Source organism: Melanostigma gelatinosum, assembly GCF_949748355.1.
Source record: "Melanostigma gelatinosum genome assembly, chromosome: 15".
NCBI classification, from domain to species: domain Eukaryota; kingdom Metazoa; phylum Chordata; class Actinopteri; order Perciformes; family Zoarcidae; genus Melanostigma; species Melanostigma gelatinosum.
In genome coordinates, this window is record NC_136648.1 from 23623439 (window position 1) to 23651250 (window position 27812).

The window sequence follows — 27812 nt, forward strand, 5'->3', positions numbered from 1 at the left end:
GAATCTTTTCTCATCCGATGTGTGTGTGTGTCTGTCACCTGCCTGACTGAGGACGTCTCTGGTCACACTGACATGTACCTATAAGTACTGACAGAAGCTGACACACATTGAAGGTAATGGTAAAAAATCCGCACATGAGCCGCAGTGTTGAAAAGTAGATGGTAGAAAGTACACCAAAACAAACAATAACGCTGATGTTAAAACAATAATAGGACATTTTTTGTTGTCTACCCAATCAAAAAAGACAAATGATACTTTGTAACAGAACTAGGCCCAACAACTTAATAACAATGCATATCATGTAGTTTATCATAGCTTTATTGTACTTTGTACTACCTCACATGTACAATAATGTGTATCCAACCACTCAATCTGATAATATTGTATTTTTAGCTTTTGTTGTTTTTTTGCAGTTTCTTTATCATATCGTTACTGTGTGACTATTTAATGTACTTGTTTCTTTGTTTCGTTTTCTACTGATGTCTCTTGTTGCACTATCCACTTTGCTGCTGTAATCCTGCAAATGTCCCCACTGTGGGACTAATAAAGGATTGTCTTATTTTATCTTATGGTGTTTTTAATGTCCATGGTAAACCCCCCATCATACCACTCCTATAACATATAATATTCCTAGGAGTTATCATGTTGACTTTATCATCTCTCATGACAGTTTAGTCAAACATTTACATCAATAACAATAAAGTAGCAAATGATGAGTTCAAAATGAACCTTCATTTGAATGAACCTAGCCTTCAATAATGTAGCTCATTTGGCTTCTGACTTACATAGCGCAGAAAATATGCAGTCCATAAACTGACACTTTTCAAAAAATTGCTCTGTATGAAACACATTTGAAATCAAACATTAAACGATGTAGTGACCTTGAGTCTAAATAGTGTTTGAGGGTGTTCACAACTTGTCTGGATTAACCTTTTAGGGGGCCACCATGCAATCATTCTTGGTGCTGGACCCCTAGTCCATCCTAGCCCTTATTATTTATTTTTATTTAAAGTCTCATCATATGCCGATCCAACCAGTAGTCCTAAACTGGCACATTGACGATTTGGAAAGAATATGCACCTCGTAAGCGCAGTAAAAATGTTTGTCTTAAAACTATTGTAGATTGTGACACAGTGCCCCTAAAAAAGATGCAGTGCATCAAAGTACAAACCACCAGCCTTGGGGCAGTTGCCCCCTTTGCCCGGTTACTAATCCAGCCTTGGTTCACATCGATATTAGGTGGCCAAGTCTTTACCCCGTGCCACTCCAAAAGAGCATGTGATTCACTTGCTTACGACCAATCTGAAGGCAAAACAAAACAAAAAACAAGCAAGAAGTGAAGGCAGCCTATAGGCCTGCAGAGCACAAGCACGGGGAATTTCAATCTGCTTGATGTTTGTGGGTAACAGACTTCAACAAGTCTAAAAGATTAGGAACCAAATGTTATTATTATTATTATTATTATCTTAATTCTTATTATTATGATCTTTATTATTATTATATTATATGATGAAATGTAAATAATGTACTGCTGTCCAGATTGCATCCAATAATAAAAAATTCAAAAAAAACTCTCTCACACACAGAAAATATGAAAAGTAAGAGCTGGTGAAAGTAAAAACAACTCTTCTCCACAAATCAAAGTGTGCGTGACCCCCTCTCACGTACACTCACACAGACGCACATCCGCGCACACAGATTTTCTGTCGATATTCTTCAAAGCAGTTTACGCTCGCCCCTGCCGTTTGCCGTGCCGTGCACATCCTCATCTACGCAAATTCCGCTATAGTCACTGGCGAGGCTTTTCAGCTGGTTAGCCAAACATCCACAGAAAAAGATATCAGGAAAACGAGACGAAGAAAATAAGAACAGTTTATTCCAAGCCAGACAAATAGCGACAGAAATAGAATCTCTTTAGGTACGTAATCTCTTTTTTCAACTTTGCACAAATGTATTTGTTGAATTAGCTTACGTTTGCTACGTTTATGAATGGCTATATGTATGGGCAATAATTCAGCGTTAGCCAACATTGGCTAGTTAGCGGGTTTGCTAACATGTTAGCCAACGTTTGTGTCTATTATCGGACTACGTCTCGTTACGACCACAGAGGCTAGTGGACGATAGCTGGGTAGCGAGTTGTTGATATGGTTCACAAGCTACCGCGTACACTGCTGCTCGTTACTATCGTCGTCGTTGTTTTATTCTCCGACATTACTTCGTTTCGTTTGCTATTGCATTCTCTCCATTCACTATTTCACGTTTGTTTCAATGAAGCTAAGGTTGTCAAGCTACACCGAGGCCAAACACTCACACTAACTACTGTGGCCTCAGCCTAACTTCCTGCGTTAACTAGCTCGATTGATTATTTGATGTGTAATAACGCCACATTGTTATATTTTCCACATAGGCTACCAGCCAACGTCGGGTAGCGATTGCAGACGTATAGTGAAAGGATCTGAGGAGGAAATGTGCTGCAGTCGTATCTGCTAACGTTAGCTCCATTAGCAAACTCCTGCTCCTTGGCTCAAATAGCTCATCCCTTTCACAGCTCTCTGTTCCACATTGAAACACATGAAATGGTGACAGCTTGACCAAAGCCGCGGTGTGCAGTCTCTCAGGTTGACTTGATATTCTCAGGTATCTAGAGCCATTCATAGAAACGAGTACGAGGTGGTGCAGCTAAGTGGATCATTGGAGTGTGGGTGGTGAGACCAGGCCATGTTGGTACAGCTAGATTGTGTTTCCTTTAAAAATCCATCAAGGACTCTGTGCTGTCTGGCGAGAACAGTTTGAAAATAACACATTGAATATTAGGATACACACATCAGTCCTAACTAACATGTACTCATGAGCTAGTTACACTGTAAGGGGCCATTGATGCATAAAATGGAAAACCTTCAACAGGAATATACATTACAAAAATTGTAATACCGTACTTAATACCAATGAATATAGGGCAATTTAGAGACGGCATTAAAAGTAGTCATTCAGTCACCATAGAGGAAAGGGTAGAGAGTCAATTGTGAATGGTCATAAAAAAACCGTAGAGAGTAAAGCTAGAATTGAGGCGAATTGTAAATACAGTAACCATAGACCTGCACATTTATGTCCCCCTTGTTACCATTCATTGCTGTGTGTATTTGCATTGTCAATCGATTACTGGATGAAACACACTTTTTGTGACATATGAACACAATTTATACACCAAGCAAATTGTGTATTTGGACTGATACAGAGGCTTTGCACAGATTTCTGATTTCAAGTCTCTAAATTGGAATATTTAAGAAACAGTTCATGTGAGTCAGATTTGTCTTTGTGGAGAAACTGTTGAATCTGTTGTCCCAGTTGCTTGGTAATTGGGCTCAGGTTTGTAGCCCATGGACATGCTGTGTAGTGGATACTATTGGGTGTGAGGCTGCATGCAGGTTAGTGGGAGGAGTAAACTACTTTGCTTTCACTGCTCAGCTTGATGTGGTCAGATAGGAACCAGAACATTGCTGACGAGGACTCTATGGGATACCAGGGTTAGTGTCTTGATATCAATGCCTAACAAATACTATTGTCATCACCAATACAGCTTCAATTTTTTTTTTAATTAAACAAGGAATATTTGCCAGTATAGTTACCAGTGAATATAAACTAATATGATAACAAGAGATGTAATCAGTAATATGCATTCTATATAACCCACAATGCTCCATCTCCAGTGTATAGTAGTTTTCAGAGAAGTTCGGCTATCCAAGGAGTCCTAAAAAGTCTTTAAAGTCTTAAAAAACCCTGAAAGCATATGTTAAGACATCAGTGTGAGGAAAGAGATGAAGTGCTCTGGTCAAAGATAAGTTTAAAGGCTTCCTGGTGGTATTTTATGTGTACTTTAAAATAAATAGTTTTTCATACCAAGCTATTTCATAACATTTCCCAATTAAATGCATGGTTTGATTTTAAAGGAGGCTATAGTAGAGAAATTCTAACTTTGGCAATAATTTGTCTAGAGAGTTTGTTGAAAGATGTAAATATCATATATCCGTATCATTTGCTCTGCTGAGAGAATGATTGGCTGCAATCTGCCGTCCCACACATCCACGACTTGTTCGCCTCCAAGACCCTGAGGGGGGCAAGAAAGATTGTATCCGACCCCTCTCACCTGGACATAGACTGTTTGAGTCGCTTCCCTCTGGCAGGAGGCTGCGGTCCATCAGGACCAAGACCTCACGCCATAAGAACAGTTTCTTTCCTTCTGCAGTTGGGCTCATCAACAAAGCCCAGGACCCCCTCTGACTCTGACACCCCCAGGACAATTTCCTACCATTACACACCCTTGCACATCCTTTCTATATTATTATACACTTTCTACTTTAATAATAAACTTGTTTTAATGGACTGTTATTTGTTTACCATATTTTATTGTAAATGTTAATATTTTTCTATTTTAAAATGATGTCTCATACTATTGCACTGAGTTTATTGTTATGCACCATTCACCAAGTCAAATTCCTTGTATGTGTAACATACTTGGCAATAAACAGGTCAGATTCTATCAGGCACAGGTGAAAGCGTAACATTTGTATCAGCTTAACAACCAGCTTTGGTACAGTAAGTCCATTTTGACTAAAGACAACTAGCTCAAAACAAAGGCCTCTGCCTTTTAGATTGTGTTCTTGTTTTAGCTGAGGCCAAAGATAGTGTGTGGGAGTGATGTTGCCTCTTGCTTTGAGCAGGCCTAACCCATTCTCTTATATGCCCTATACAGTAGCATTGCTTTTTGCTGTCAGTTGCTCAATCTGACAGAGGCCTCTGGGAGGGGAGAAAGCCAGTGTTTGACCTGCTGCAGTGGATGTAATTACAGGAATCCGACTGACTTCAGTCAGGGCACAATGCTGTTTGTTTTTATGGAACCTGATTTTAGCAAGTCTTACAAACCTGTTTGCTAAATTCCGAGCAAACAAATTTCCTTAATTGTTAAACTTAGCTGAGCAGCGTTCCCACATAATTAACGGATTCAAGTTCTCAGGTGTCAAGTCAGAGTTGCAGCTGCACATGAGGTGAAGTTTTTGTTGCACATAGCTCAGAAGTCTGCTTGAATCAATGTTTTCATAGAATGGAATCGCCATCAGCCTTTATGTTAACATGCATTTAGCAACTGTTATTACCTACAAATGTCCATTGTAGTGCACCTCTCGTAAAATCAGTTTGATGAATTCAGAACGTCAATATCTGAATAGACTGTCATAGTTGTTTGTAAGACCACAGTGGTACATTACATGCCGTATGCTGTAATTGTGGTATTCTGCAAAAATTCAGCCAACACAATAGAACCCCACCTAAAAGCATGGGTTCACATGGTCATGTTATTCCCCTTAATGACTTCAGAGGAGATGCTTTGACACACTGCACATTGTCCGCTATCTCAGACATTTCCTCCTCACTGTGTCCTCCATGCTATTATCACCAGTAAAGAAGTGGTCAAGAAACCCTTGGGCACTGAACTATTACTGTGAAGTTGAACGGCCTGAACTTGCCTCCATAAAAAGAAAATACAGATTCCCATTGACGGTCTGTTTTGTGATAAGAGGAGAGGCTGTCTGCCTCGACTCTTCTGACTCATGTAGATGCAATGAGGGGGTATCATGTAACTCCTAACAGATAACTTCTGGTTTCTGGTTTCAAAGCGAGTAACGGGAATAAATAAAAAAAGGGCGTCTCACAAAAGTTCAGCTCAAAACAGCTGAACAGTGCTGCGTCGCTCACGACCGGTTAGCACACGGTGCTATGGACATAACGCACAAATATACATATTCTAATAGTTCAAACTCATGTGTTTTTCAAAATAATGCATATTAGCATTTTTGGCCAATTGTGACAGCCCTAATGGACAAGCTGATGATTGTGTCACTTGAGATGCCCATACTCCAACAGTTCAAATCTGAAGGGCCAATGGATCTGTGTTGAGAATCAGCACAGATACCAAAATTGTAAAGAGAGAACGGATGACGAAGCTCGCAGTGACTGAAAGCAACAGGTGCACTAATATACCCGAAACAGAGGACACGTTACCTGATAACACTTTAGATTCAAATTTGGTAAAGTATCAGATAAAATACAAACTACAAAATGTTGTTTGGTTACTGTAATATAACTTATTCTTTCTTACCTTTTCATTATTGAACTGCATAGTATCTTAATTAGGGTTGGGTATCGTTTGGGTTTTTTCCGATACCGGTGCCTCAACGGTGCCTGAACCGATACTTTTTTCTTCAAATTGAACAATATATTAACTGTTAAAGTATACTATGAATATAAATAAATACAAAACACTTGGCTTCAAACTACAGCTTCAAACTTTTTAACTATGAACAATATGTTAACTGTTAACAGTTTACAGTATACTTAAATAAATATAAATACAAAACACACACACTCTGTACACACACTGCTGTTAATTCCGAACAAATTGTCCTGCAACAAAGTATTCTGAGGCTGAACAAATCCAACAGCAAAGCCATGATGTGAAGCTCAATAAGAGGTGAAGAATGCTTCACTTGTTACGGGGCAGCTGTGGCTCAGGGCTGGAGTGGCTCATCTGAATGTCCGTTAGTTTATATACCTGGTGGGCAGGTGGCACCTTGCATGGTAGCCTCTGTCATCAGTGTATGAATGTGTGTTTGAATGGGTGAATGATGGCATGAAGTGTCAAGAAATTTTACTGGTCGGCAGACTAGTCCATTAACCGCTGACCATTGATCTCCTCTAAAGCAGTGGTTCTCAACTGGTCTGGCTGCGGGACCCACCATCACCCCTTAATGACAAGCCGGGACCCACGACCCTAATTATATATATATATATATATGTATAATATTTGGGTATATCTATATTCAAGAAGTCTAGTAGTAGTAACGTCTCTGTGTAGTAAACAACTGTCAAATCAAATAAAGAAAGTACACATCAATTATATTTTAACAAATATTCTCATTTTTCAAATTTAACTGAATGGATTATAAATAATACATAGAAATACATCAATAAATGTTCTTCTCATTTCAAGTAAAATAACAGCTGGATTATAAAATAAATTATTTAACGAAATTCATTTTAGTAAAATAATTTTCACTGAATTGCCCTGCAGCTTTAAATTCAGTTCATTCAGGGTGAAGTGAAAAAGCCACAATATTATATTTTTCTCACCTTCTAAAAAGAGGAATTAGTGTTTGACTGGACAGACTCATATAGGTGAATTCTTCAGAGTCTAATGGTCTCTCTGGCCAGTTCTCTCTTTTGGAGATCGTCCTATGATTTGACTTTCACGACTCACACCTCAATAAATAGTCCTGCTCTGCTCATATATCCTCGTCTCTCCCCGTGTGTCACGGTGTGTGTACATCTCACTCAAGTCAGGAAACTTCATCACGTGATGTGATTCACAACGCATTGGTCGGTGTTTTTCCTGCACCGCTGAACAATTGCCGTAAATGCTGGAATAATTCCACTGCATAAAAAATGCCCTTCAAAATAAAATCACATTTTATTTTTAGATTTTTTTGTCAGGCAAAGGCCCCGCGACCCACTGAAAACGGGTCCGTGACCCACTTTTGGGTCGCGACCCACCAGTTGAGAATCACTGCTCTAAAGTTCATTTAGAAGGCAGAGAACAGGACCCAACCAATTGTAGATCAAATTCTTACTTTGAGTGGCAGTTAAGGATTCCATTTTTTCTGCAGCAATTACAGTTTCGGTAATCGCCCTGCAGTTATGTGTCATGTATATCCAGCACAAAAAGCTGCAGTTAAGAACCCGGCATGTGCATGTAATACTGACGTAATGTATCTGACTTGTTGACTCAAATAAGATATGTTTTTAGAAAGAATCGAAGTTGGGAAGTAGGGCTGGGCGGTATTCCCCTACGATATGAATTTTTCATACACCGTCATACCGGTGATACCGGTGCATAGCCGAAACAACTTCTGTTGCTCTTCAACAGGCAGCAAAATATATTGTTCACCGCTAGGAGTGCTACGGACGGAGCGAGTTGTCTTACCTGTATTGAGAGGGAACCCTAGTCATGGTTTACTTTATAACAACAATTATTATAACAACAATTAACAACCCACAACTAATGCTCTTTAACAGGGCAAACCACCACGACACAACAGTTTGTGACAGCTGAACAATTTGTAGCACTAATAATTGTACATTTATCAAATTTCTCCGCCGAACTGCATGCTGGGTAAAGCTTGCTAACAGTCTGCTAACCGCTGGGAGCTAACAGCTCTGTTACGCCAGTAACGTTACATTAAAGAACAGAAAAGAGCGATGCAGGATGAACAAAGACTGAACAACAACAGGTATTTAGGTCAGACACATATGCAACGCTGATTACAGTAATATGTGTGGTATTTGTTATGAATGTACGTTGATACATGGAGGGATTTAGGACCCAGGAGGTGAAGGAAACAGGAAGTGACGGAAGACACGCCACACAAACAGCTGTTCACCGCCGGTTGACCGGCCGTTCTTGTGTTAGTTTACGCCATTAATTAATTAATGCATTAAGCCAGTGGCGGGCTGTCCTATAATGACGTCAGCATTACATGCTGCTCAGTGTCCCTGTACAGGCTCTGCCGCAAGGTGCAGAGTGTGCTGTGATTGGTCAGTGGGCGAGCACGTGACTATCGTGAAACGAAACTTAACAGCCAGCAGAGGCTGATGGGTAGTGAATCACATCACGTGATGCAGCTCAGCCAATCAAATATAGACATTCTGACCAGAGTAAGCTGTACCAGACACCATGACAGAGGAGACTGAGACAAGGAACGACACTGCAGAGCAGTACGTTCAACTTTCAAGTTGTGAAAGTAAAGTCCTATGATAATCTCTTTGGGTTGCGGCTTGTCATTAAGGAATGACTGTGGATCCCACAGCCAGACCAGCTGAGAACATTATATTTTCCTGAATTTAGGCTTTTGCATTTTCTAAATGCTCTAGCATTATTCAAACGACTTATACATAGTTACAGCCTTAAAAACGAATAGAAGCTGTGGCGCCATAAGGTGGTATTTCAGCTGCAGTACAGCAGTGAAGGCCCAGGTATAAACTGCACGGCCCGTCACTGTATTAAGGCGGAATAAAATACTGTGATATACCGTGAAACCGGTAGAGTCTTAAAAAATACCGTGATATGGATTTTTGGTCATACCGCCCAGCCCTATTGGGAAGTTATATTCTACGTATAAAGCAAGAACATGCATGTCTCATCTTCTACCTGCATAGTTAGAGAGATCCAAATAAATGATAAACACATGCATTGCCGTTTACCAGCTAGTTATAGCATGGAGAGCAGCGAGAGGAAGACGAGGGTTTGAGCAGAGGAGAAGGGATTCATTGGACGTAAAAGGAAAATGGAGTGCAGAGGAAAAGCGGGAGGAGAGAAGGAAGGAATGAGAGAAGCTAGGATGAGTGTTATTATTAGAAGAGGAAATCAGAAACACGAGAGACCATGTCCTGTCCTCCTTGGCCTGGTTTTTAGGAGAGGTCAAAATGTTGTCACTTGGGTTCTCTTACAGATTTTTAAATACAAATACCGTCATACTAAAATGCAAAATGTTTGTTGAATGCAAGAAATATATTTAGTCAGGGAATCAGTTCACTCACAACTTGTTGACTCTGGTCTCCCCTAATATCCCTGAATTGCTTATTGCCTCCATGAAGTTTTAGCGCTTCTGCAATTTTAATTGCTGTACATTATCTGATGTAGACATCTATTTCTACACAATCTAAGGTCAGCACTTACAGTAAAATGTGATGTTGATACGAAGATCTGCGGCTTGCAGAATCAGAAACGTCTTTTAAATCCCTTCTTGAAGCTGTTTAAAAGGTGCTGTATGGATAAGGTTTACCCTTAGTATTACTATTAAAATGCATATGTCTGAATCTATTAAAAGATGTTTCCTCAAGTACAATGGGATTCCTTTCTAAGGGGTTCTGCACAACACCAGAATATTTAGGTAGTTTGTTTGGTATCTAACATATTTTCCTCTAAAAGGATTTGTTATGGTGTCCTTTTAAATAGGCTAGTTTACAGGCTATACAAGCCACTTGTCATTTTACCTTTTAAGCTGAAATACTTCAGAAAGCCCAACAATGATGGCTCTGTGTTGTCTCAATGTACTAGGGGTGTCACGAAAACTGATACTTTGGTACCAAGTGAAAATTCTGAAAGCCCGATGCTGGTACTGGTTCTTCTACAGTACGGCAGTACCGGCGTCAGGGTTTGAGTCATGGCTAACATCGCCCTGTCGTCCCGGGGACAATAGAACGTTTCCCTGATAAGTCAACATTGTGACTAACAGATCTGTGTTGTAATCAGTGGTGTCTAAAGTACCCAAAAGCCATACTTGAGTAAAAGTAAAGATACCTTACTGGAAAACTACTCTAGTAAAAGTCACCTATTAGAATACTACTTGAGTAAAAGTCTTAAAATATCTGATATTTATTGTACTTAAGTATCAAGAGTAATTTTTTGATATGAAATGTACTTTAAGTATTGAAAGTAAAAGTACAAGTAAATGCTGTTAATAAAAAAGCAAAGGGTCAGAATTTTGAGAATTATGAAGTTTATTCTTTTAAGTGCTGTGGCACCATGACCAAGGACATGGAGCTGTGGTAAAAATAATTGGGTTGGCTGTGATCCATCCAGGAGCAACAATGTTCAACATAATGTATTGTACATAAGTATACTTTTGCATCTACTATGAACTTATCATCATAATTCTCCGAAAAGCAATATGACACTATGAAGGAGTTGTAACAGTGCGTTTATAAGTATGCTCATTAGACTAGAGGATGTAGAGGACAAATGCATAATATTATGTTCAGCAAAACATATCCACTTGATGCATCAGGTCAGTGTTTAGAGAAAGGACACCTGCCTTGTAAACTATGGGCCTGATTTGAACACAATAGACAAAGGTTTTGCTCATGCTGAATCTGCAATTGGGCGACTGCTACCATCATAACTCCATCTGATCATCCACAACATGACTCAAATATCAAAACATGATCAACACTAAAGCAGCACCGAAAGTAACAACCCAGTCATTACTTGAAACTGAAAAATGTCCTGTTCATCTTCAAAAGAAGTTGGTTTTCAAAATTGCGAGAATTCAGTCTCGCTCTTCTTGGGCTGAAGACTAGTCCTGCGATGCTAAATAGCCTTTCACAGGCCGCTGAGGCAGGTAGACGTGTGTTCAGCGTCACACACAGCTTGCGCACAGCTGGGAAGGATTTCCCTAATGCTGCGCTCTTGCGGCTCCTGTCAATCCTATGGTGTGGTGGCTAGCTAACGTTAAGTTAGCTAACTAGAGCTGCAATGATTATAGCTAAGATGACTCAAATCAACAAAATCTCACAACTGTCAACACTTCCTCAGCTCACTAACTCGCTAGCGATCCACTGGTGTTGGTCTTCGTCACCACCGTAGTTTGTTGCGGGAGTAGCAGGTGCTTCCATTTCTGCTCCCGTCATGAAATCAGTCATCGTAGAGTGGAATTCTGCTCATGTAGTTGCTCGCTAGCTAGCATCCTGGGCATCACTGAGAGCACTTGTTTGCAATTGCGCATTAACGTGATTAACCAATGATTTAACTTGCAAGCTAGGACCACTGATTCACCAAACCTGCTTGCTTGCAGTCTGTGTTCCACCACAGTCCCCGACGCTGCTCTCATGATTCATTTTGTTTCTAAAGATAGATTTGATTTTGTAGCGAGTAACGAAGGTTTCAGGGGAAATGTATCGGAGTAAAAGTATCAGTTTTCTTTGCAAAATGTAGTGAAGTAAAAGTAAAAGTAGTAAAGTACAGATATCCAAAACAACGACTTAAGTACAGTAACGAAGTATTTCTACTTCGTTGCTATACACCACTGGTTGTAATCAGCAGAAGGAGAAACGATTAACGTTAGCTGTTAGCTGTTAGCTATTAGCAGCCAATGAGCATCACAGTGTTGCTTGGCCAAATAGCGGAGCTAACATACGGAGGTTGCATTGAGTTACATGATGATGCGTTCAAGCTCTTTTCAATATGAAATTGTACTGAGCAAAGGTAAATTATAACGTTATCATGATGTTATGTGTTGAAATGTAACAGTAGATTGTATGTTGTTTTTTCACCGTGGTATTGAATTGGGTATCAATAATTTACCTGGTATTGGTATCGACTACAAAATGTCTGGTGTCGTGATGTACAAAGTACTGTGCTACACATTAAGTATTCAAATATATCATCATTTCATGTTTTTTCTGTGTCTTTCAGGTGGTACGTTGAAACTTCGGCACTTTCCAAACACCTCGGGGCCAAAGCTTCACCTGGTGTTCTGACAGTGGACAAGTACAGAGGTCCAACATTTACACGATCACATGCTCTAAAGCCAACTAAGACTTATGGCAAGAAATCACACGCCTACAGTTTTTAGTCGTACCTAAATATCAGATGCAAGAAAGGGTAACCTCTGAAATACTTTTCTACCTCTGAACACTTTCTGCTGTTAAAGTCTGTTCTGAGGTTGGGTGCATGGGTGTTGTGTTGACAGCAGGCTGTTGTCATGGTGGACTGGTTTGTCTGAGCCTGAAGCTAGCGTGGCCTCCCAGTTTCATATAGCATGTTAGCATATGGCTAGCCGCGTATGGTGACTGATCAGGCTATTATACTCTTTCCCTCCATCACCATCTCTGGCCCCCTTCAAGGGGGTATAAACTAGTTGGTAGTGGTGCCCCCTCACCCCGTCATCTTTTCATTTCTCTTTCATTTAGTCATCTATCCACCCCACCCCAAAATCATCAGCTTTTGCTTTCTTTCACTCTCATCAGCACTCATCACTTTTTCTTGGTTCTAGCTTTTTCTAACTCGGCTCCAGTTCTTTTTGATAGCCACTTCTTTTCTTTGAATTCATCTCACATCTGTCCCACTTCAGCTTAAGGCCCCCCCCAGCTCAAGTTCATCTAAACCCTGCCCAGTTTAAGTTGCATTTTGGCCCAGCCTAGACCACCCTCACGTCTAACAGCAGAGCTGCTAGGCAATTGTTTTGGTAGTTGTTTTGGTTGCATGGAATCGGCTTAACCGTGGAGAGACCAGGCTACCACAAACTGATGGACTTTGATAAGCGAGGAGTAGGGGGAGGAGGTGGAGGAGGAGGAGGAGGAGGAGGTGGTGGTGGAGGAGGAGGAGGAGGAGGAGGTGGTGGAGGGAAGGCGGAGACAGAGGAGGGGAAAAGGATGCCTGGGAAGACGGGGAGTCGATCAGGTGGCCGGGGGGCCAGCTCCAACTCCGGGGTTCTGATGGTCGGACCAAACTTCCGCGTCGGAAAGAAGATCGGCTGTGGGAACTTTGGAGAGCTGCGACTTGGAAAGAACCTGTATACCAATGAATACGTGGCTATCAAACTGGTAAAATAGTTTGTACCTAGTTTATAGTATTGTAGGGCAACACACTTAATATGTTTAATAGTGAGAAGAACAATTATTAATCCATATTTCAGAATAAAATGATTCTCACTTGAAAGGGACAGAAAATTGTTTCATTCCATTATATTCTTAGAACTTAAAATTTAGGTTTGATTGCCCTGAAGAAAGGGTGTATTATGAATTGTATACTATGAATTGTGTGACAAAAGAATGATTCTAATTTAAACATTATCTTCTTTTGTAGGAGCCTATCAAGTCGCGGGCGCCACAGCTCCACCTAGAATATCGCTTCTACAAACAGCTGGGAAGTTCAGGTGAGGAGGTTTTCTACTGTGAGAATCAGCATTTTGATTAAAGCTTTGCATATGAGCAAATTTTATAATGAAGGTGGCTGTCCGTAGCATCAACACGAATGTCAACTAGCAAATAAGACTTTTTAAGTTGTGTTTTTTAGCATAATTCTCAAAGAGTAGCGTCATTTTTGTCTCTTCATTTTCTGCTTATTATAACCTGTTTTTGCCCAATTTGGAATCCCTGTTTCCCTATGCAATGCAGACTTTGGGAGGATGTCGGCAGCCATTTCCTATTTCACACTTTCTTTCCACTGTAACACGTGGGAGGTTCATGCTATCCCCCCATTGTGCCGACACAAACCAGTATGTTTTGTTCGTGCCGCAACAAACTTAAGACCACTGGATGGGTTTCCAACCTGACATATTTATTTCTTTGGAACTCATGACTAGGGCTGCACAATTAATCGAATTTTAATCGCGATCACGATTTTGGCTGCCATGATTAAATGAGCATGATCGTCTGCGATATTGACGTTTAAAATGCATGCTCTGCTACATATCAAATCAAGCTCTTCCTCAACTAATGGGAGGTGTCATGCGCGCACCCTGCAGACTCCGGTAGAAGTAGAGAGACAGACAACAACAGAGAGCAGACGGTCACGGGTGTCGTGTGAAAGCTAAATCAAATATCAGGAGCAGAAGGGGAGGAGCTAGCCCCTCGAAAAGGATCATCATTCGTTGTCTGGAAGTTTTTTGGATTTAGGGCAAGTGATGTTAACCAAGAACAAATCATATGCACAGAGTGCGTTCGAGTTGTGTCTGCGCCGCATAGCGATGCAGAGACGCGTACATTAGCTGGAATGTAGCACAACATGGAAGTGGAAGCAGTGCTCTGTTGATTTAATTTTGGGTAAAAAGTGTTGATACTATTTTATTTATATTTTTCTTCTACGAGATGCACTGTGATCAGGACCAGTCTGATGCAAAGAGTTGTACATTAGCCTGAATGTAGCACAACAATGGAAGTGGAAGCAGTGCTCTTGGTCATTTAAAAGTGAAAGTGCAATAAAAAGATGTTGTCCCTAAAATTAATGAATAATCGTGATAAATAATCGTGATCGCAATATTGATCAAAATAATCGCGATTATGATTTTGGCCATAATCGTGCATGACCTAGCTAGAAGAATTGCTACTTGATTGCTACTTGATAACCCTGGGTCTCTTGTGCACCACATAAAGTAGAATACAACAGAAATCTCCTATTTGGCGAGTCACGTCACGTGCGTGTCCACCTGGACTCAGGAATAAACAGATTAGATGTTGAAGGTCAAAGGTCAAGGTCACGTTCTGTACCATTCTTGTAATATCTTGAGTGCCTCAGGCGAATTTCTTCAAAGCTGGTGCAAACGTCCACCTGGACTCAAGGATTAACTGAGTAGATTTTGGTATTGATCACTGTGACCTCACAAAACAAAAACAAAATGATTCAGTTATGATATTTTGGACATACATGGATGTAAACTGGAACTTGACAGGTTGGCCGATGCATATACCCGTGAGGCGGTAATTTTAGTTTTATCGTGGAGGATGAATTTAGGAGTTTCGCAGCCTAAGAAAAGCTGCTCTGTGGTTTGGTGGTATGGCAGCACATCTGTATTTCTTGCCAGATGGTAACAGGGGTCGAGGCGGCTATTAACTTTTAATATCTTATGGACTCTGCGCAGGCACCTCCCCATACCGATATCATTGATCAATGTATGCCATTTATACATAAATGTGTTCTGACTTTCCTTTATCTGTTCATCCAGAGGGCGTACCACAGGTGTTTTACTTTGGACCATGTGGTAAATACAATGCTATGGTTCTGGAGCTACTGGGACCAAGCTTAGAAGATCTGTTCGACCTCTGTGACCGGACCTTCTCTCTAAAGACTGTACTTATGATAGCCATACAACTGGTAAACACATAACATTTTTTATTATTCTAAATCTCAAAAACACTTTTAGTTTCGTGTTGGATTTCTTAGCTCTGCATCTTCGCTCTGTCCTTTCCCTTAGATAACCCGTATGGAGTTTGTCCACACCAGAAGCCTGATCTATCGAGACGTGAAGCCTGAAAACTTCCTGGTGGGCCGACCTGGCTCCAAACGGCAACACACCATCCACATCATAGACTTTGGCCTGGCAAAAGAATACATAGACTCAGAGACCAAGAAACACATCCCATACAGAGAACACAAGAGTCTGACTGGAACTGCAAGATATATGAGCATCAATACACATCTGGGGAAAGGTGAGCTGCTCCGTCATGATGCATGTGCACACGTATACAACTCTTAACGCAATCACAGTAACATCAGCTTGTTCATTGATGTAACTTTAGCCGTGTTTGGCTTCTGCAGCAGCAGCGATCTACTGAAAGTAGTGTCACAAAGTTTGACCTAATTAATTTGCTTTTCAAGGCATTGTAGCCAACAGAGTGCAATGAGCGTCAATTCACCCATATGTATGTTCTTCTCTTTGTAAAATCCCGCCACCGACAACATGTTGATGCACGTCATGGCAAGTGGCAAGAAAGAGGCACATGGCAAAGGCCAAAGAGAGAAAATTATAAGGGCTGCAACGAATTTATTGTCATTATTGTAGAGTAATATGTCAATTACTGTTTGATTAATCTATAACATATTGGATAATTGTGAGAAACCCCCTCCATAATTGACCCTTTGCTAAATCCAGTCCCTTGAACGCAGACTGGCCAATCACAGCGTAGCATCGTCCAGCTCCGACCAGGGCCCAACATCTATCCCGCTCTGCTCCACAGACTCTCATCAGTGGTTTCAGATGTTCTTCATCTTCAGGCTGGTTTAGTGGGTTTGGAGCTCGTCGTGGTTAACGTGTGACCTCAAGGTCTGAGAAGTGAAGACAATGGAGAAGTGTCTGAAACTTGCATTTTTTCAAATGTCCATCAGGGGGCGACTCCTCTGGTTGTATAGAAGTCTGTGAGAAAATTACTCTACCTCTCTCTTGATTTATTACCTCAGTAAACATGAGTTTGTTGTTTCAAGTCTTCTTCAATACACCATGATATTAATTTAGTCACAAACCAATGGGTAACGTCATGACGACTACGTCCACTTACATTCTATGGACACAACGTGCTCAACTCACTATTAGACCTTAAAGACTAGGTGATGGATGTAGATATTAATAACAGGAAAGACTTTTTAATATTGTCTCACGGACATGGATTCATACACGCTCAAGAAGGGCATTTTGCATTTTTTTTTATCGTGGCTAGATAATTAGTTCACCGAGGTCTGTCAGTCATTTATTCAGTCAGTCATTTATTTAATAGAAAGGAAAGCCGCAAATCCTCAAATTTAAAGGGCCGAAACAGAAAATGTTTGACGCATTTGGTGAATAAACAGCTGAAAACATCAATAGATGGTCAAAATTGTAGGTTATTAATTTATTCTATGAAAAAAAGGGGGGGGGGGGTGTCAGAGCTGTCATGTTGTCATCCCACTTGAGTATGCAGGCCTGCTATGCACATACTTGGGCTTGACAGCTCCTTTCAATCAATCATGTTGTGATTGAGAATAATTTAAGCCTTTTGTTGTGCTTCTGTGTTTCAGAGCAAAGCAGGCGGGATGACCTGGAAGCTCTGGGCCACATGTTCATGTACTTCCTGCGAGGCAGCCTACCCTGGCAGGGACTCAAGGTGAGGAGGCCGTTGACCAACCGTCCAGTGTGTGAATCAGTTCAACCATCTTTGTTTCATTTCACCTTCATTACTGTTACGATTAAATGTCCCTTCCTTCACTAGGCTGACACTCTGAAAGAACGTTATCAGAAGATAGGAGACACGAAGAGAGACACACCCATAGAGGTCCTCTGTGAAAGCTTCCCAGGTTTGTACTCACACACACCTCCACAAAGAAAAAGTCTGCGTTTCTGTGCAAGTGTGATTTATGATCAGGTTAGCATATGTTGATCAAATCGTGTGTCTGTGTGTGAATGTGTGCGTGTGTGGGTTCGGTGCCTGTGCGTATGTAACAGAAGAGATGGCCACCTACCTGCGGTACGTGCGTCGGCTGGACTTCTTCGAGAAGCCAGATTACGACTATCTGAGGAAACTCTTCACGGACCTCTTTGACAGAAACGGATACATCTTCGACTACCAGTACGACTGGACTGGAAAGCCACTGGTGAGTGTGGTCTGGGTTTAGGGCCAGGGTCAGTGTTGAGAGGTCGGTTCAAACATTGAAGCATAATCATTTGGACAGTGGTGGGCCGTCAGGGCCAGCTAAGCCTTCTCTGCTGGCCTAAACAGAATCACAAAGTTAGAGCTATTTTATAATTTAATCATTTTTCACAAATACACTACATGTATAATAATTTTTTCCCCCCATTAGCTTATTTTCTCATTGCACAGCTCCTGTGTTCCTCTGTTGATCTGCTTCCAGCACAGCTTGCTTTAAGTAGAGCTCTCATCCAATCAGATTCAGCCTCTATGTCTCTATGTAGAACAGAGGCCTGAGGTCCTCTCGGTAGACTTTGCAGTTTAAGTGAATGGGGATATTGTTGATTGTCATAGTCTTCAACCAATCAGATCTTTAGTTTGACATGTTGGGCGTATTCTTTGACGTGCCAGTGGCACCGAGGTAGGCTGCTAAGTACGTCTGCATTAAGGTGCGCCGTGATTGGTCAGTGGGCCAGCGTGACTTTTTTCAAACAGAATGCTAGCTAGCAGAGCTCAGTGTTTAGTAAGAGCTCTGGTTGAAACATATGAAAGAGAAGTTATGACATTTTTAGAGTTTTGCTTGGTGTAGATTCTTTTTTTTTACCTAGCTGTGTTTTTTTAACACTCAATGGCTGAAAGAGGAGGAGAAACCGATTTTGGTGGCGGAGTTACTGACAAAGCCTTTCTCGCGGAGGACATTTCAGGAAAAGCGGGAAATCATAACAAAGGGACGGCCAACCCCGCAGCTAGCAGCCTTGACCCAGCTAGTAAAAGGATTTGTGCATCACTTTCAGTCCACCAACTACGAACGTTATTCCTGGCTGACGGCATCGGAAAAGAGTTGCAAATTGTATTGCTGGGAATGCCTTTTATTTGCGACTGAGCGTCTTGGTGTTTGGAGCCATGTTGGATTTGCTAACCTGGGTCGCCTTACCAAGGCTGCAACAAGACACAAAAGAACGGCAGGACACTTGCAAGCTACAGTGCTCTTGAAAACGTTTGGAGAGACTCGCGTGGATCTACAGATCAATGAACAAGTTCGCAGGGAAATGGAGCTCCACAACGAAAAAGTTAAGAAGAATAGGGAAATACTGAAAAGACTGATAGTGTGTCATCTTTTTGGGTAAACAGGAGCTCTCATTCAGAGGACACGATGAACGTAAGGAGTCCACAAATAAGGGAAACTATGTCGAGCTACTTTCCTTTGTGGCTGAGCACAACACAGACTTACACTACCACCTTTCCACGAACAAAGTGTTCACCGGGACATCAGGCAAAATACAGAACGACCTGATCAGTGCAATAGCTGAAGTGATGGGAGAGGAGATCAGACGTGAGATAAATCAAGCGCCCTTTGTCGCTGTTGTGGTGGACGAAGCGACTGACGTGAGTAATATAGAGCGCAGCTGGCACTGATGGTCCGTTATGTGACGGATACCGGTGTCAAGGAAAGGATTGTCAGATTTGACGACGTTACCGTGACATTGCTGATCTTCTCATCCGATTTGTGGAGGACCACGGTTGTCTGGACAAAGTCGTGGCTCAGTGTTTTGAAGGCGCAGCGGTCATGGCATCTGGACTTAATGGAGTGCAGGCTAAAGTTAAAAAGAAGGCTCCTCTGGCTTTATTTATACACTGCTATGCCCATCAGCTGAATTTAGTGCTGACTCAAGGAGTCTCAAAGCTGAGAGAATGTAAAATCTTTTTTTCACATCTCAACGGCCTCGCTGCGTATTTTTCCAGGTCCCCAAAGCTCACGCAGCTGCTCAACGACATCTGCCAGCGGCGTCTTCCTCGTGTGGCACCAACACGGTGGCAATCTGGACCAAGCCCATCTGGAGAACTTTGAGTTTTGTTTTTTGCTGTCCAGTTTCCATGGGATTTTTGAGTCTTCGGATGTGCTGTTTGGAGTACTACAGAACAATAAACTGGGCGTACAGTTCTGTCTGAAAAGAGTGGATGAGTTTTGTGACACTATTGAGAGAGAAAAGGGACGGTTTGCTGACATCTTTGAGTCCACTGTGCGTGAAACAGGTGCCCCAAGCGCACGGAGAGGCCAAGCAGAGGGAAACATTTGTGCACGGTACCAGAAACTCCACAGCGATATCTTGGACAACATTCTTGCCCGGGTACGAAATCGGTTCAAAGTTTCTCTCCCTCCTCGACCCCCAGCAGTTTCAGGCACATCAGAAGAAATTCCCGGATTCGGCCTTCTCCAGCCTAACGCAGAGTCATGGATCCCTGTTTGATGATCTGGCACGGCTTAAAACAGAACTGACTGTAATGTATGCCATGACTGGCTTTGAAGGAAAAAGCCCTGCTGATCTACTGGCTTTCCTTCAGCAGAAAGATCTGGTGGAGAGCATGCGTCAACATTACGCACTGGCATATTTGGCGGTGACGATCCCGATATCGACTGCCTCTGTCGAGCGGACATTTTGAGCCCTAAAACGGATCAAAACCTATTCCAGAAACGCAACTGGGGAGGCTCGGCTGTCATCACTGGGGTCTATGGCAATCGAGAAGGACCTCTTACTGGAACTGAAACGCAGGGATGTTCTGCACAACCTCGTCATTGAACTGTTTGGAAACAAAGACAGGAGGATGGACTTTGTCTGTAAATAGTGAGAAGCATTTGCTAAGTAAATTGCTTTTGTGTTTTTACATCTGCAGTAGCGTTGTGTTAAGTTGTCTAGAGTGTTTTTATTATATAGTTAATATCGTTCCCTCTGATGTGAATAATATTTGAATGGCCCGTGCTCCTGAGTGTGCGGTGTTTTAGTGCCGCAGTTTTGATGGATTGTTGTGTCATGCTTTGTTGTAAATAAATGTGACTGGTTCTTGTGAGTTTGCTCTTGTCATTGTGTTAATTACATTGATTTTACTACATGCATTCTCCGTTAATGACGCAGCATCCCGTCATGCGCGTATTCATGTTCTGCACTCTGCAGTTGAAGGTGTTGAGCTTCATGTAACATTTTATTTCACTTGTCAAATATTGCAGTGTTATGTGAATATGAGGTGTTTACACGAAACAAACAATAACCCGTAGCTGTGGTGGTTCAACTGTAGTAAGACAAGACAGTACAGACGGCCCAGGTAGAAAATTCACGGCCCGCCACTGCATTTGGAGCATCTACTGTGTAAAAAGGAACCGTTGAAGTAGTCACAGGGTGCATCCCAAGTCTCTTATTTGATACTTCCTCGTACCTTGTTTGAACCGGAAGTCGTTCGGGTGTGTCATCTTGAAGGCCGTCTGTCTCAAAGCTCTTCTTTCTGCTCTGAGGAGCAGCCTTTTAGTGACCGACACACCTCCTCACTGGATCAGTTATTGATTGGATGCTGCAGCTGCTATGATGGATCTGATGCATCTCAGCATCATACCACATTCAACTCAAGTGTATCACGTGACGCTTCAGAGAAAAGGAACGTCTCATCTCTCTAAAAACACATTTCCTCATTTCCTCCCTCCTCGCATGGTTTCCTTGCGTCTCTCCATGCACCGCAGATGGGAGGAACTAAGACACAAGTTTAAGAGACTTGTGATGCACCCAAGTTATTAATGTCTCTACTCCAGAAAGACACTTCCTCCTTTAAGCTCCTTTGTGAACTGTAATCTGAATGGACTCGAGTTGAGTGGCAAATAACGTGATCTTTGAGTTCAGCGGTGCAACATTCAGCGCCATCGCTCTCATGCCTCTAAGCTAGTTTTAAATGGCTGAATATGTAATCTATAAGATTAATAATGGTGAATAAGTCCACATAAAGAAGTGTCTTGTTTCCTTACTCTGATCCTATGTTGACCTGACTTCCTGTGTGTTTAGCCCACTCCTATTGGTCCGGTGGCCAGTGAGACGCCACTTCAGACGAGCAACCGAGAGAAAGTGCCGCAGACCAAAAACCAGGTACACACACTCACTCTGAACAAATTAGGAGACGGTCGTGTTGGTGTTTTCATTCACATACCGAGGATGAACCCACAAAGTCCTGAATCCTGATTCAGGGACAGCCCTAATATTATCCTTTTTGCTCAAATGTGTCGATGTTATGTGAGCACATAATTCTAACCCGTTCTGTAGCGGAACAAATGAGTTTCCCAATCAATATCTTTGCATATTCTACGGTGAGCGGTTTGTTGTGGTTATACCCCGCTTCTTCTACATTCACAAACACAAATGCATGTCAGTCCAGGTTCACAAAGGTTGCTCTGTGGGTCTGAGACAGGTGAGGTTGAGGAAACAGTGAAAATAGACCTCCTCCTTCCCCTTTTGCATGGGGCTTCCACTTGTGCACAGCCTTCTGTGCACTTCACTGTAATGCACACTTGAGTGCTCACCCGCCTGTTGCTCCTCCACCAAATACTGACTCTGAACTCACTATTTCTTTTCTCTTTCCTCATTCTTTTCTCTGCTCACCGTACTGCTCCTCTTTTCCATCGGCCCTGTCTTCTCACTCCTCCCTCGCCTCACTGCTTTTTCATTTTTTCTTTATTCCATCCCGTCTCCGCCCCTTTACATGGCGTGCCTCCTCTTCCATCTTATCTGTCCTTTTCACCTTTTCCCCTCCACCACCACCACCTCCTCCCTCCCTCCCTTCTCGTTCCTCCTGCGATCGGCTTCCTGTCTCCTCTAGTCTCCAGAGGGGAAAGGCAGTGAGTCGCAGCCCACTCCAGTGACCAATCGAGAGCTGCTGGGCTCCCATCTCACTGCTGATAGGCTGGGCGGGTCCGTCCAGGTACTGAGAGGAAGGGTTAGCTCTGCTGGCTTCTTGTCTGTCTGCCTACCTGTCTATCTGTCTGCCTGCATGACCTTCTCCGAGACGGAGCAGAGCCGACCTCTAGTCTGTTTCCTCAGAACCTCAGTCATCCCCTCTCGTGGGGCTATTGTAATAGAGACTCTAAATGAATGCATCCACCGTAGCGCATTTTGGGGATTTTTTTCAAACTAGCACCTCACATTGAAATGATGGAGACTCTACAAGGGACAGAAGGTTGTGTCTTGGCCTCTCTATTGACAGAACAGATACGTTGATAGTTATTGCTGAGATCATACGAGTTGGTGTATGAACTCTGTGTGTAACATAGGAGTTTGGTAAAGAAAGGTTCAGCTTGCATTTGGCTTTTTGTTCTGTTATATCTAGGCTTGTGCCGGGCACTCTAGACCCAGAACTCCAAATGTAGCTCAGTACCTGCCATTGCTCTTATTTGATTCTATGGTTTTCAGTTAGTGGTGACCTGTTATATCATCAAACCACGGTTCAGAGGGAAATGTGGTGAGTTGGTGTTTATTGAGAATTTGCAAATGACAGAATCCATGTCTAAACATATTGGGATTCAATGCATTCTGAGGCACTAGCTGACACAGTTTTCCTGTGTCAGCTGACGTTGGCTGCACACAGCTGTTTCCTTGTAGGCTTACTTTTCTAGAGGTAGTGTTCATGCCTCATATATGGTCTCTCGTCACTGACTATGTTAACATGCACAAAGTATTCTGTCTTTTTTGCCCTTATTCCGAAAATGACTAAATGACTACTAAGCTGTTAACATGGTTAAAGGAAATGAACTGTCCACTAATGTTCCTTATTCCATGCAGCCGTGCATAACCTTCTCTGATTAACAATCTCAATATGGAACAGTGGAACGACTGCCCTTTTGCTTCTTTGTATCAAAATCAGAAGTTTCCCAGCGGTGGCGGACGATTCGACCGTGTGAACACAGCCTCCCTCTGTCATTCCCTCAACTTGCATTTAGAATACGTCTGTGTTGCGATATTTGCGCAGATCTTAAAATGTTTCAGGTGATAACACATTAATAGTTATGAATAATAGATTTCTGCCAATAAATCCCCCTAAATCTACACATTGGCCATTTAAGCAGGGAGTGGGCAAACCTGATATTTTGGCAAAAACCAAAACACATTTCAGGAATGTCAGGTGCACTGAAGGGAAGGGAAATATTTAAAAGCATGCATGTGATGTCAGAACAGCTGTTCAGAGTGAAGTTAAAACATTTCAAGGCCAAAAAGTAGTTGTTGCTTTTTGTTATATGTCATAAAGCAGAGGTGTCGCTTTTTTTGCATGGCAACAAAATGAATGTTGACAATGCTTGTGTCTGTAGAGTTGTGACGCTTCCCTGGAGGTCACAGCTCTTATGGACTGTTAAGTCCACGTTAAGCCGGCTACATTTGAAAACAATCTTTTCCTTGTGTGAGGGTGCAGAGCCGGACACAGATGGACGTTTGACCAGCTGAGACTCGGCACAGTAACAGAAGTGAAGAAGAACATGTCTGCTTTTCTATTGTTTCGGTGCTACAAAAAACTTCTGAAAAAAGTGTAGAAGCATGTTGTTCTCACTCATGAGCAACGTTTTCAAATGTATCCGTCTTAGTGTGGACGTAGTACAAGTCTTTTTTAGTTTTGCCCCACCAAGATAGGACGCTGGTACGCCTGTACTCATCCCCCTCCCCTCCATTTGTCACCTCCAGGTGATGAGTTCCACCAATGGGGAGCTGAATACAGACGACCCCACTGCAGGACACTCCAACGCACCAATCACAGCCAATGCAGAGGTGGAGGTGGCTGACGATACCAAGTAAGGACACGCACACAGGGCGAGGCCAGTGTGGCTCAGGAGTAGAGCGGGTCGATCCCCGGCTCCACTAGTCCATGTCGATGTGTCCTTAGGCGAGACAAATGGCTCCCAGAGCTGTGCCTACGGTGTGTGATGGTGTGTAAGTGGTTAGTTAGTTCTGATGACAGCTTGCATGGTGGGCCCTGTCATCAGTGAATGAATGGGTGTGAATGGGTGAATGACAGTCGGAAGACTAGAAAGGTGCTACACAAGTCCATTTAACATTTATGCACACACAAGTTCTACTAGAATATATGTGTAGAGTATGTCAACACCTGCAACTCTTCTTTTATTCGTTTTGCCATTACAGGTAAAATATCATTTTGATTCAGACTAACTTATGCAGCAAAAACAAACCAGGTATTAACAACCCTAGGCAAATTTGCTCATGTGACCGGTAGCGTGACTTCCTGTGGCTTTCTACTCTCAAAAGCAGTGCTTCAGGAAGTGTTGACCTTGCACTAACAGGATGCTGACAGCGCAAGTCTCATTCTACAGAAGTGCTTATTATTAGTGCCGTGCTCGCTTCTCTGGAAATCGCGGCACTTCCACTTCTAATGCAAACCCGACATTACAGACAAAAGCTCTGCTTATTTGGTGGCGTGTGGGAGGAGTCTGATTACAACTGGAACCGAAACTACCATCACATTTTGATTTAAGTATTGCTAAAAAAGATTGGTGGATGGAAGTGATGAGACATCATATTTTTCCAACTCAGCCAGTTCAAGTAATTCAGTGACCACAGAAGAAGAAGAAAAGTGTCACTGCAGAAATTTGAGATAAGTAGAGATGAGACTGATCCGATCCTATATTGGTATCGGCTTCAGATACTGAGGTAATCGCTGAGGTTAACACTCCATATGAATATGTAATAATGGTGGAGATGTCCCTCTGTGTTACGGCTGATAAGAAGCTTGTTAGCTACGCTAGCGTCTTTAGCACGGAGGTCGAGTTTCCTCACAGTGACGCTGTTTTGGCTCTTTAACCAGAAGGTCTCAATAAGCGCTTCAGCACCCAGGCTACTGCTACAGGCTGCTGAAGTCTAGCTTGTTGTACCTGTACCGCTTTCCTACTCTACATGGTAACCATATCAACCTTTCACCACTTTTATTTCAACTGTTCACTTTTCTTAAACGTTATGAAGGAGTTGTCGGTTTGCCGTTGCACTCTTTAAAATGATCGTATTACTTTTGGAACTCATGCATAGAAATCTTCTCACCAGTTGTTGCTGTGCGTTGAGTGGTTCACGTTATTCAAAACATTAAAGGAGTTGCAATCCTACACTTGTTTGTCTGTGAATCCGACCTGACACTTCAAAGGAATAGCGTTGGAATATTTCTATATGTATTAGGTACTGCTCTGATATCAGAGGTATATCTGTATGGGCAGATATCCAGGTATCAGTGCATCTCTAGAAAGAACCCAAACGGTTCTAACTTTGGCTGTAAGGTTTGTGTTCATGTAACACCCCATCACCCACAGTATACAAAGCTAGTAACACTAGTGTACTTGTTAATGTTTTCATTCTGATCTTATTTTATAGTGTGTCTTATTTTCACTGCTGCACTTCTTTTGAAATGTTGTATTTTCCTTGATTTGATGCTCTAAGTGTGGGTACTGATTTGAATTTGGACACAAAGACTGGTGTGTGTGTCCTGAGATCCCCACAGTGCCACAGGGTCAGTGTTCAGATAAGAGCTGTGGTGAGGTTACACCCTCGGCAAGACAAAGAAGCTGGTTACCTCCGCTGAAGTTTTTTTTAATGTTCATTCCATCTCTACCTTCATTTATGTTTCAGCACTCTGTGCTGCATTTCTTGTATGAGAGGTGCTATACAAATAAAGTTGTATTGTCATCCTTATTGTTATTGATTGGCTTCATGAGAGGTCTTACTAGAGTTTCCACGTTTAATTCACAAAATTCATTGTTACTTCAAATGCATGATAACAAATGACAGACAGTTTGACGTGTGTTGCAGGTGCTGCTGTTTCTTCAAGAGGAGGAAGAGGAAAGCTCTCCAGAGACACAAATGAAAAGGAGAGAGGAGAGGGAAGCCCTGGTCTCTCTGTGGTTTCTCTCCGTCTCTTCCTCGAGCCCTCTTCATGTAACCCTCTCTTCCCCCCCCCCCCCTTCCCCCTCCCCCAGTCCCCCTCTGACCCTCCTACCCTGCTGTTGGACGTCCTGTAGTTTACCTTGAGTCGGCTGGACTGGCTGGGCCACCGGGCAGCAGGATATGTTTGCAAAGCTGATCTACTGGTTTCTACTGGTCTGGAATGACCGGACAGGCGGAGTGTCTGCTGTTCCACCTGGGAGCTTTAACTGTAGACCAGCTGCACCAGGAGTCTTCTTGTATTTATGGTCACAAACTGAACTGAAACTGGATCAACACAAACTGCTGGGGAGAAACAAGTGACCACAAATAAAAACAGTTGCTAGACTGTAAAAGGCAAGCTGATTGTCTGACAGACTGGATTCAGCAGGCTTATTGGCAGACTGGCTAGTTCTCTATTTTTGGGGGTTTTGGTTTATTTCTTCCTGATTGGCTGGTTCAGATGAGAGCGAAAAGTGTATTTCTGAGGAAATGCAGAAGAGAGGACAACAAAAAAGATTGGAAGCAATGAGACTGTCGGACCACACGTGCACACAAAACAAACACACACACACACACATATGTACAAACACGCTGCACACATTCTCGAGCTCATCATAAAGAGACTTCATGGACAAAAAGATGCAGCTCTCGCATATAGTCGATACAGTTTTTATTCTCTAGGGTCAAAGGAAGACACCGTGAGCGGCTTGGTCTATTTCCTTCAACAGACTGGGCTCAGTGTACTTCTCAGACACATTCACCCTCAGAGGAAAACCCTCACAACCACAAGAATCAAAAGTTAAAAAGATGTTTATGTGAAAGCAATGCTTTTTCCTGTTTTAATTTGTAACTAAAAAACTGTCTACAATTTGAATCCTGTGTTTTTTTTTTCTGTCTTTATGCGTTGGAACCGTTTGTGTTTTGTAGCTTGGAGTGTGTACCTCAAAATGTTTTTTTTTTTTTTTTAATAACTTGTAATTTTAATTTTCTGTTTTATTTTATCCTCTTTCTCTCTGGGTTGGAGGATGGAAAGTCGGATAACTCCATTAAAAAACAACCAAACAAAATAAAAGCTGATCTTTATTTAAGGGAATCGTGAATAATATT

The 27812-nt window shown here is 42.2% G+C and overlaps 1 protein-coding gene across 4 annotated transcripts; it reads left to right on the forward strand.

The window, feature by feature from the left end:
• The first annotated feature begins 1811 nt into the window (after positions 1 to 1811).
• LOC306789198 (casein kinase I-like) lies at positions 1812 to 27771 on the forward strand. 4 transcript variants are annotated; one of them, XM_079285021.1, is made up of 12 exons: positions 1812 to 1918; positions 12302 to 13431; positions 13694 to 13763; positions 15552 to 15700; positions 15801 to 16035; positions 17378 to 17463; positions 17569 to 17653; positions 17802 to 17950; positions 21810 to 21890; positions 22618 to 22719; positions 24468 to 24574; positions 26592 to 27771. In XM_079285021.1, the coding sequence occupies exons 2-12, from the start codon at positions 13135 to 13137 to the stop codon at positions 26644 to 26646; spliced, it is 1416 nt and encodes a 471-aa protein (XP_079141147.1). In that variant the 5' UTR covers positions 1812 to 1918; positions 12302 to 13134; the 3' UTR covers positions 26647 to 27771. The 4 variants fall into 4 exon arrangements, with proteins under 4 accessions (XP_079141147.1, XP_079141148.1, XP_079141149.1 ...); XM_079285022.1 differs by lacking the exon at positions 22618 to 22719; XM_079285023.1 differs by lacking the exon at positions 1812 to 1918 and having other exon boundaries at positions 13244 to 13431; positions 17805 to 17950.
• The last annotated feature ends 41 nt before the right edge of the window (positions 27772 to 27812 follow it).

Excerpts from the sequence above, each read along its gene's own strand:
- LOC306789198 (XM_079285021.1), top strand. The coding sequence starts at position 13,135 with ATGGACTTTGATAAGCGAGGAGTAGGGGGAGGAGGTGGAGGAGGAGGA. Across the intron at positions 17,464-17,568 it reads TACCCTGGCAGGGACTCAAG|GCTGACACTCTGAAAGAACG; the intron begins GTGAGGAGGCCG and ends TTCCTTCACTAG. Across the intron at positions 17,951-21,809 it reads ACTGGACTGGAAAGCCACTG|CCCACTCCTATTGGTCCGGT; the intron begins GTGAGTGTGGTC and ends CTGTGTGTTTAG.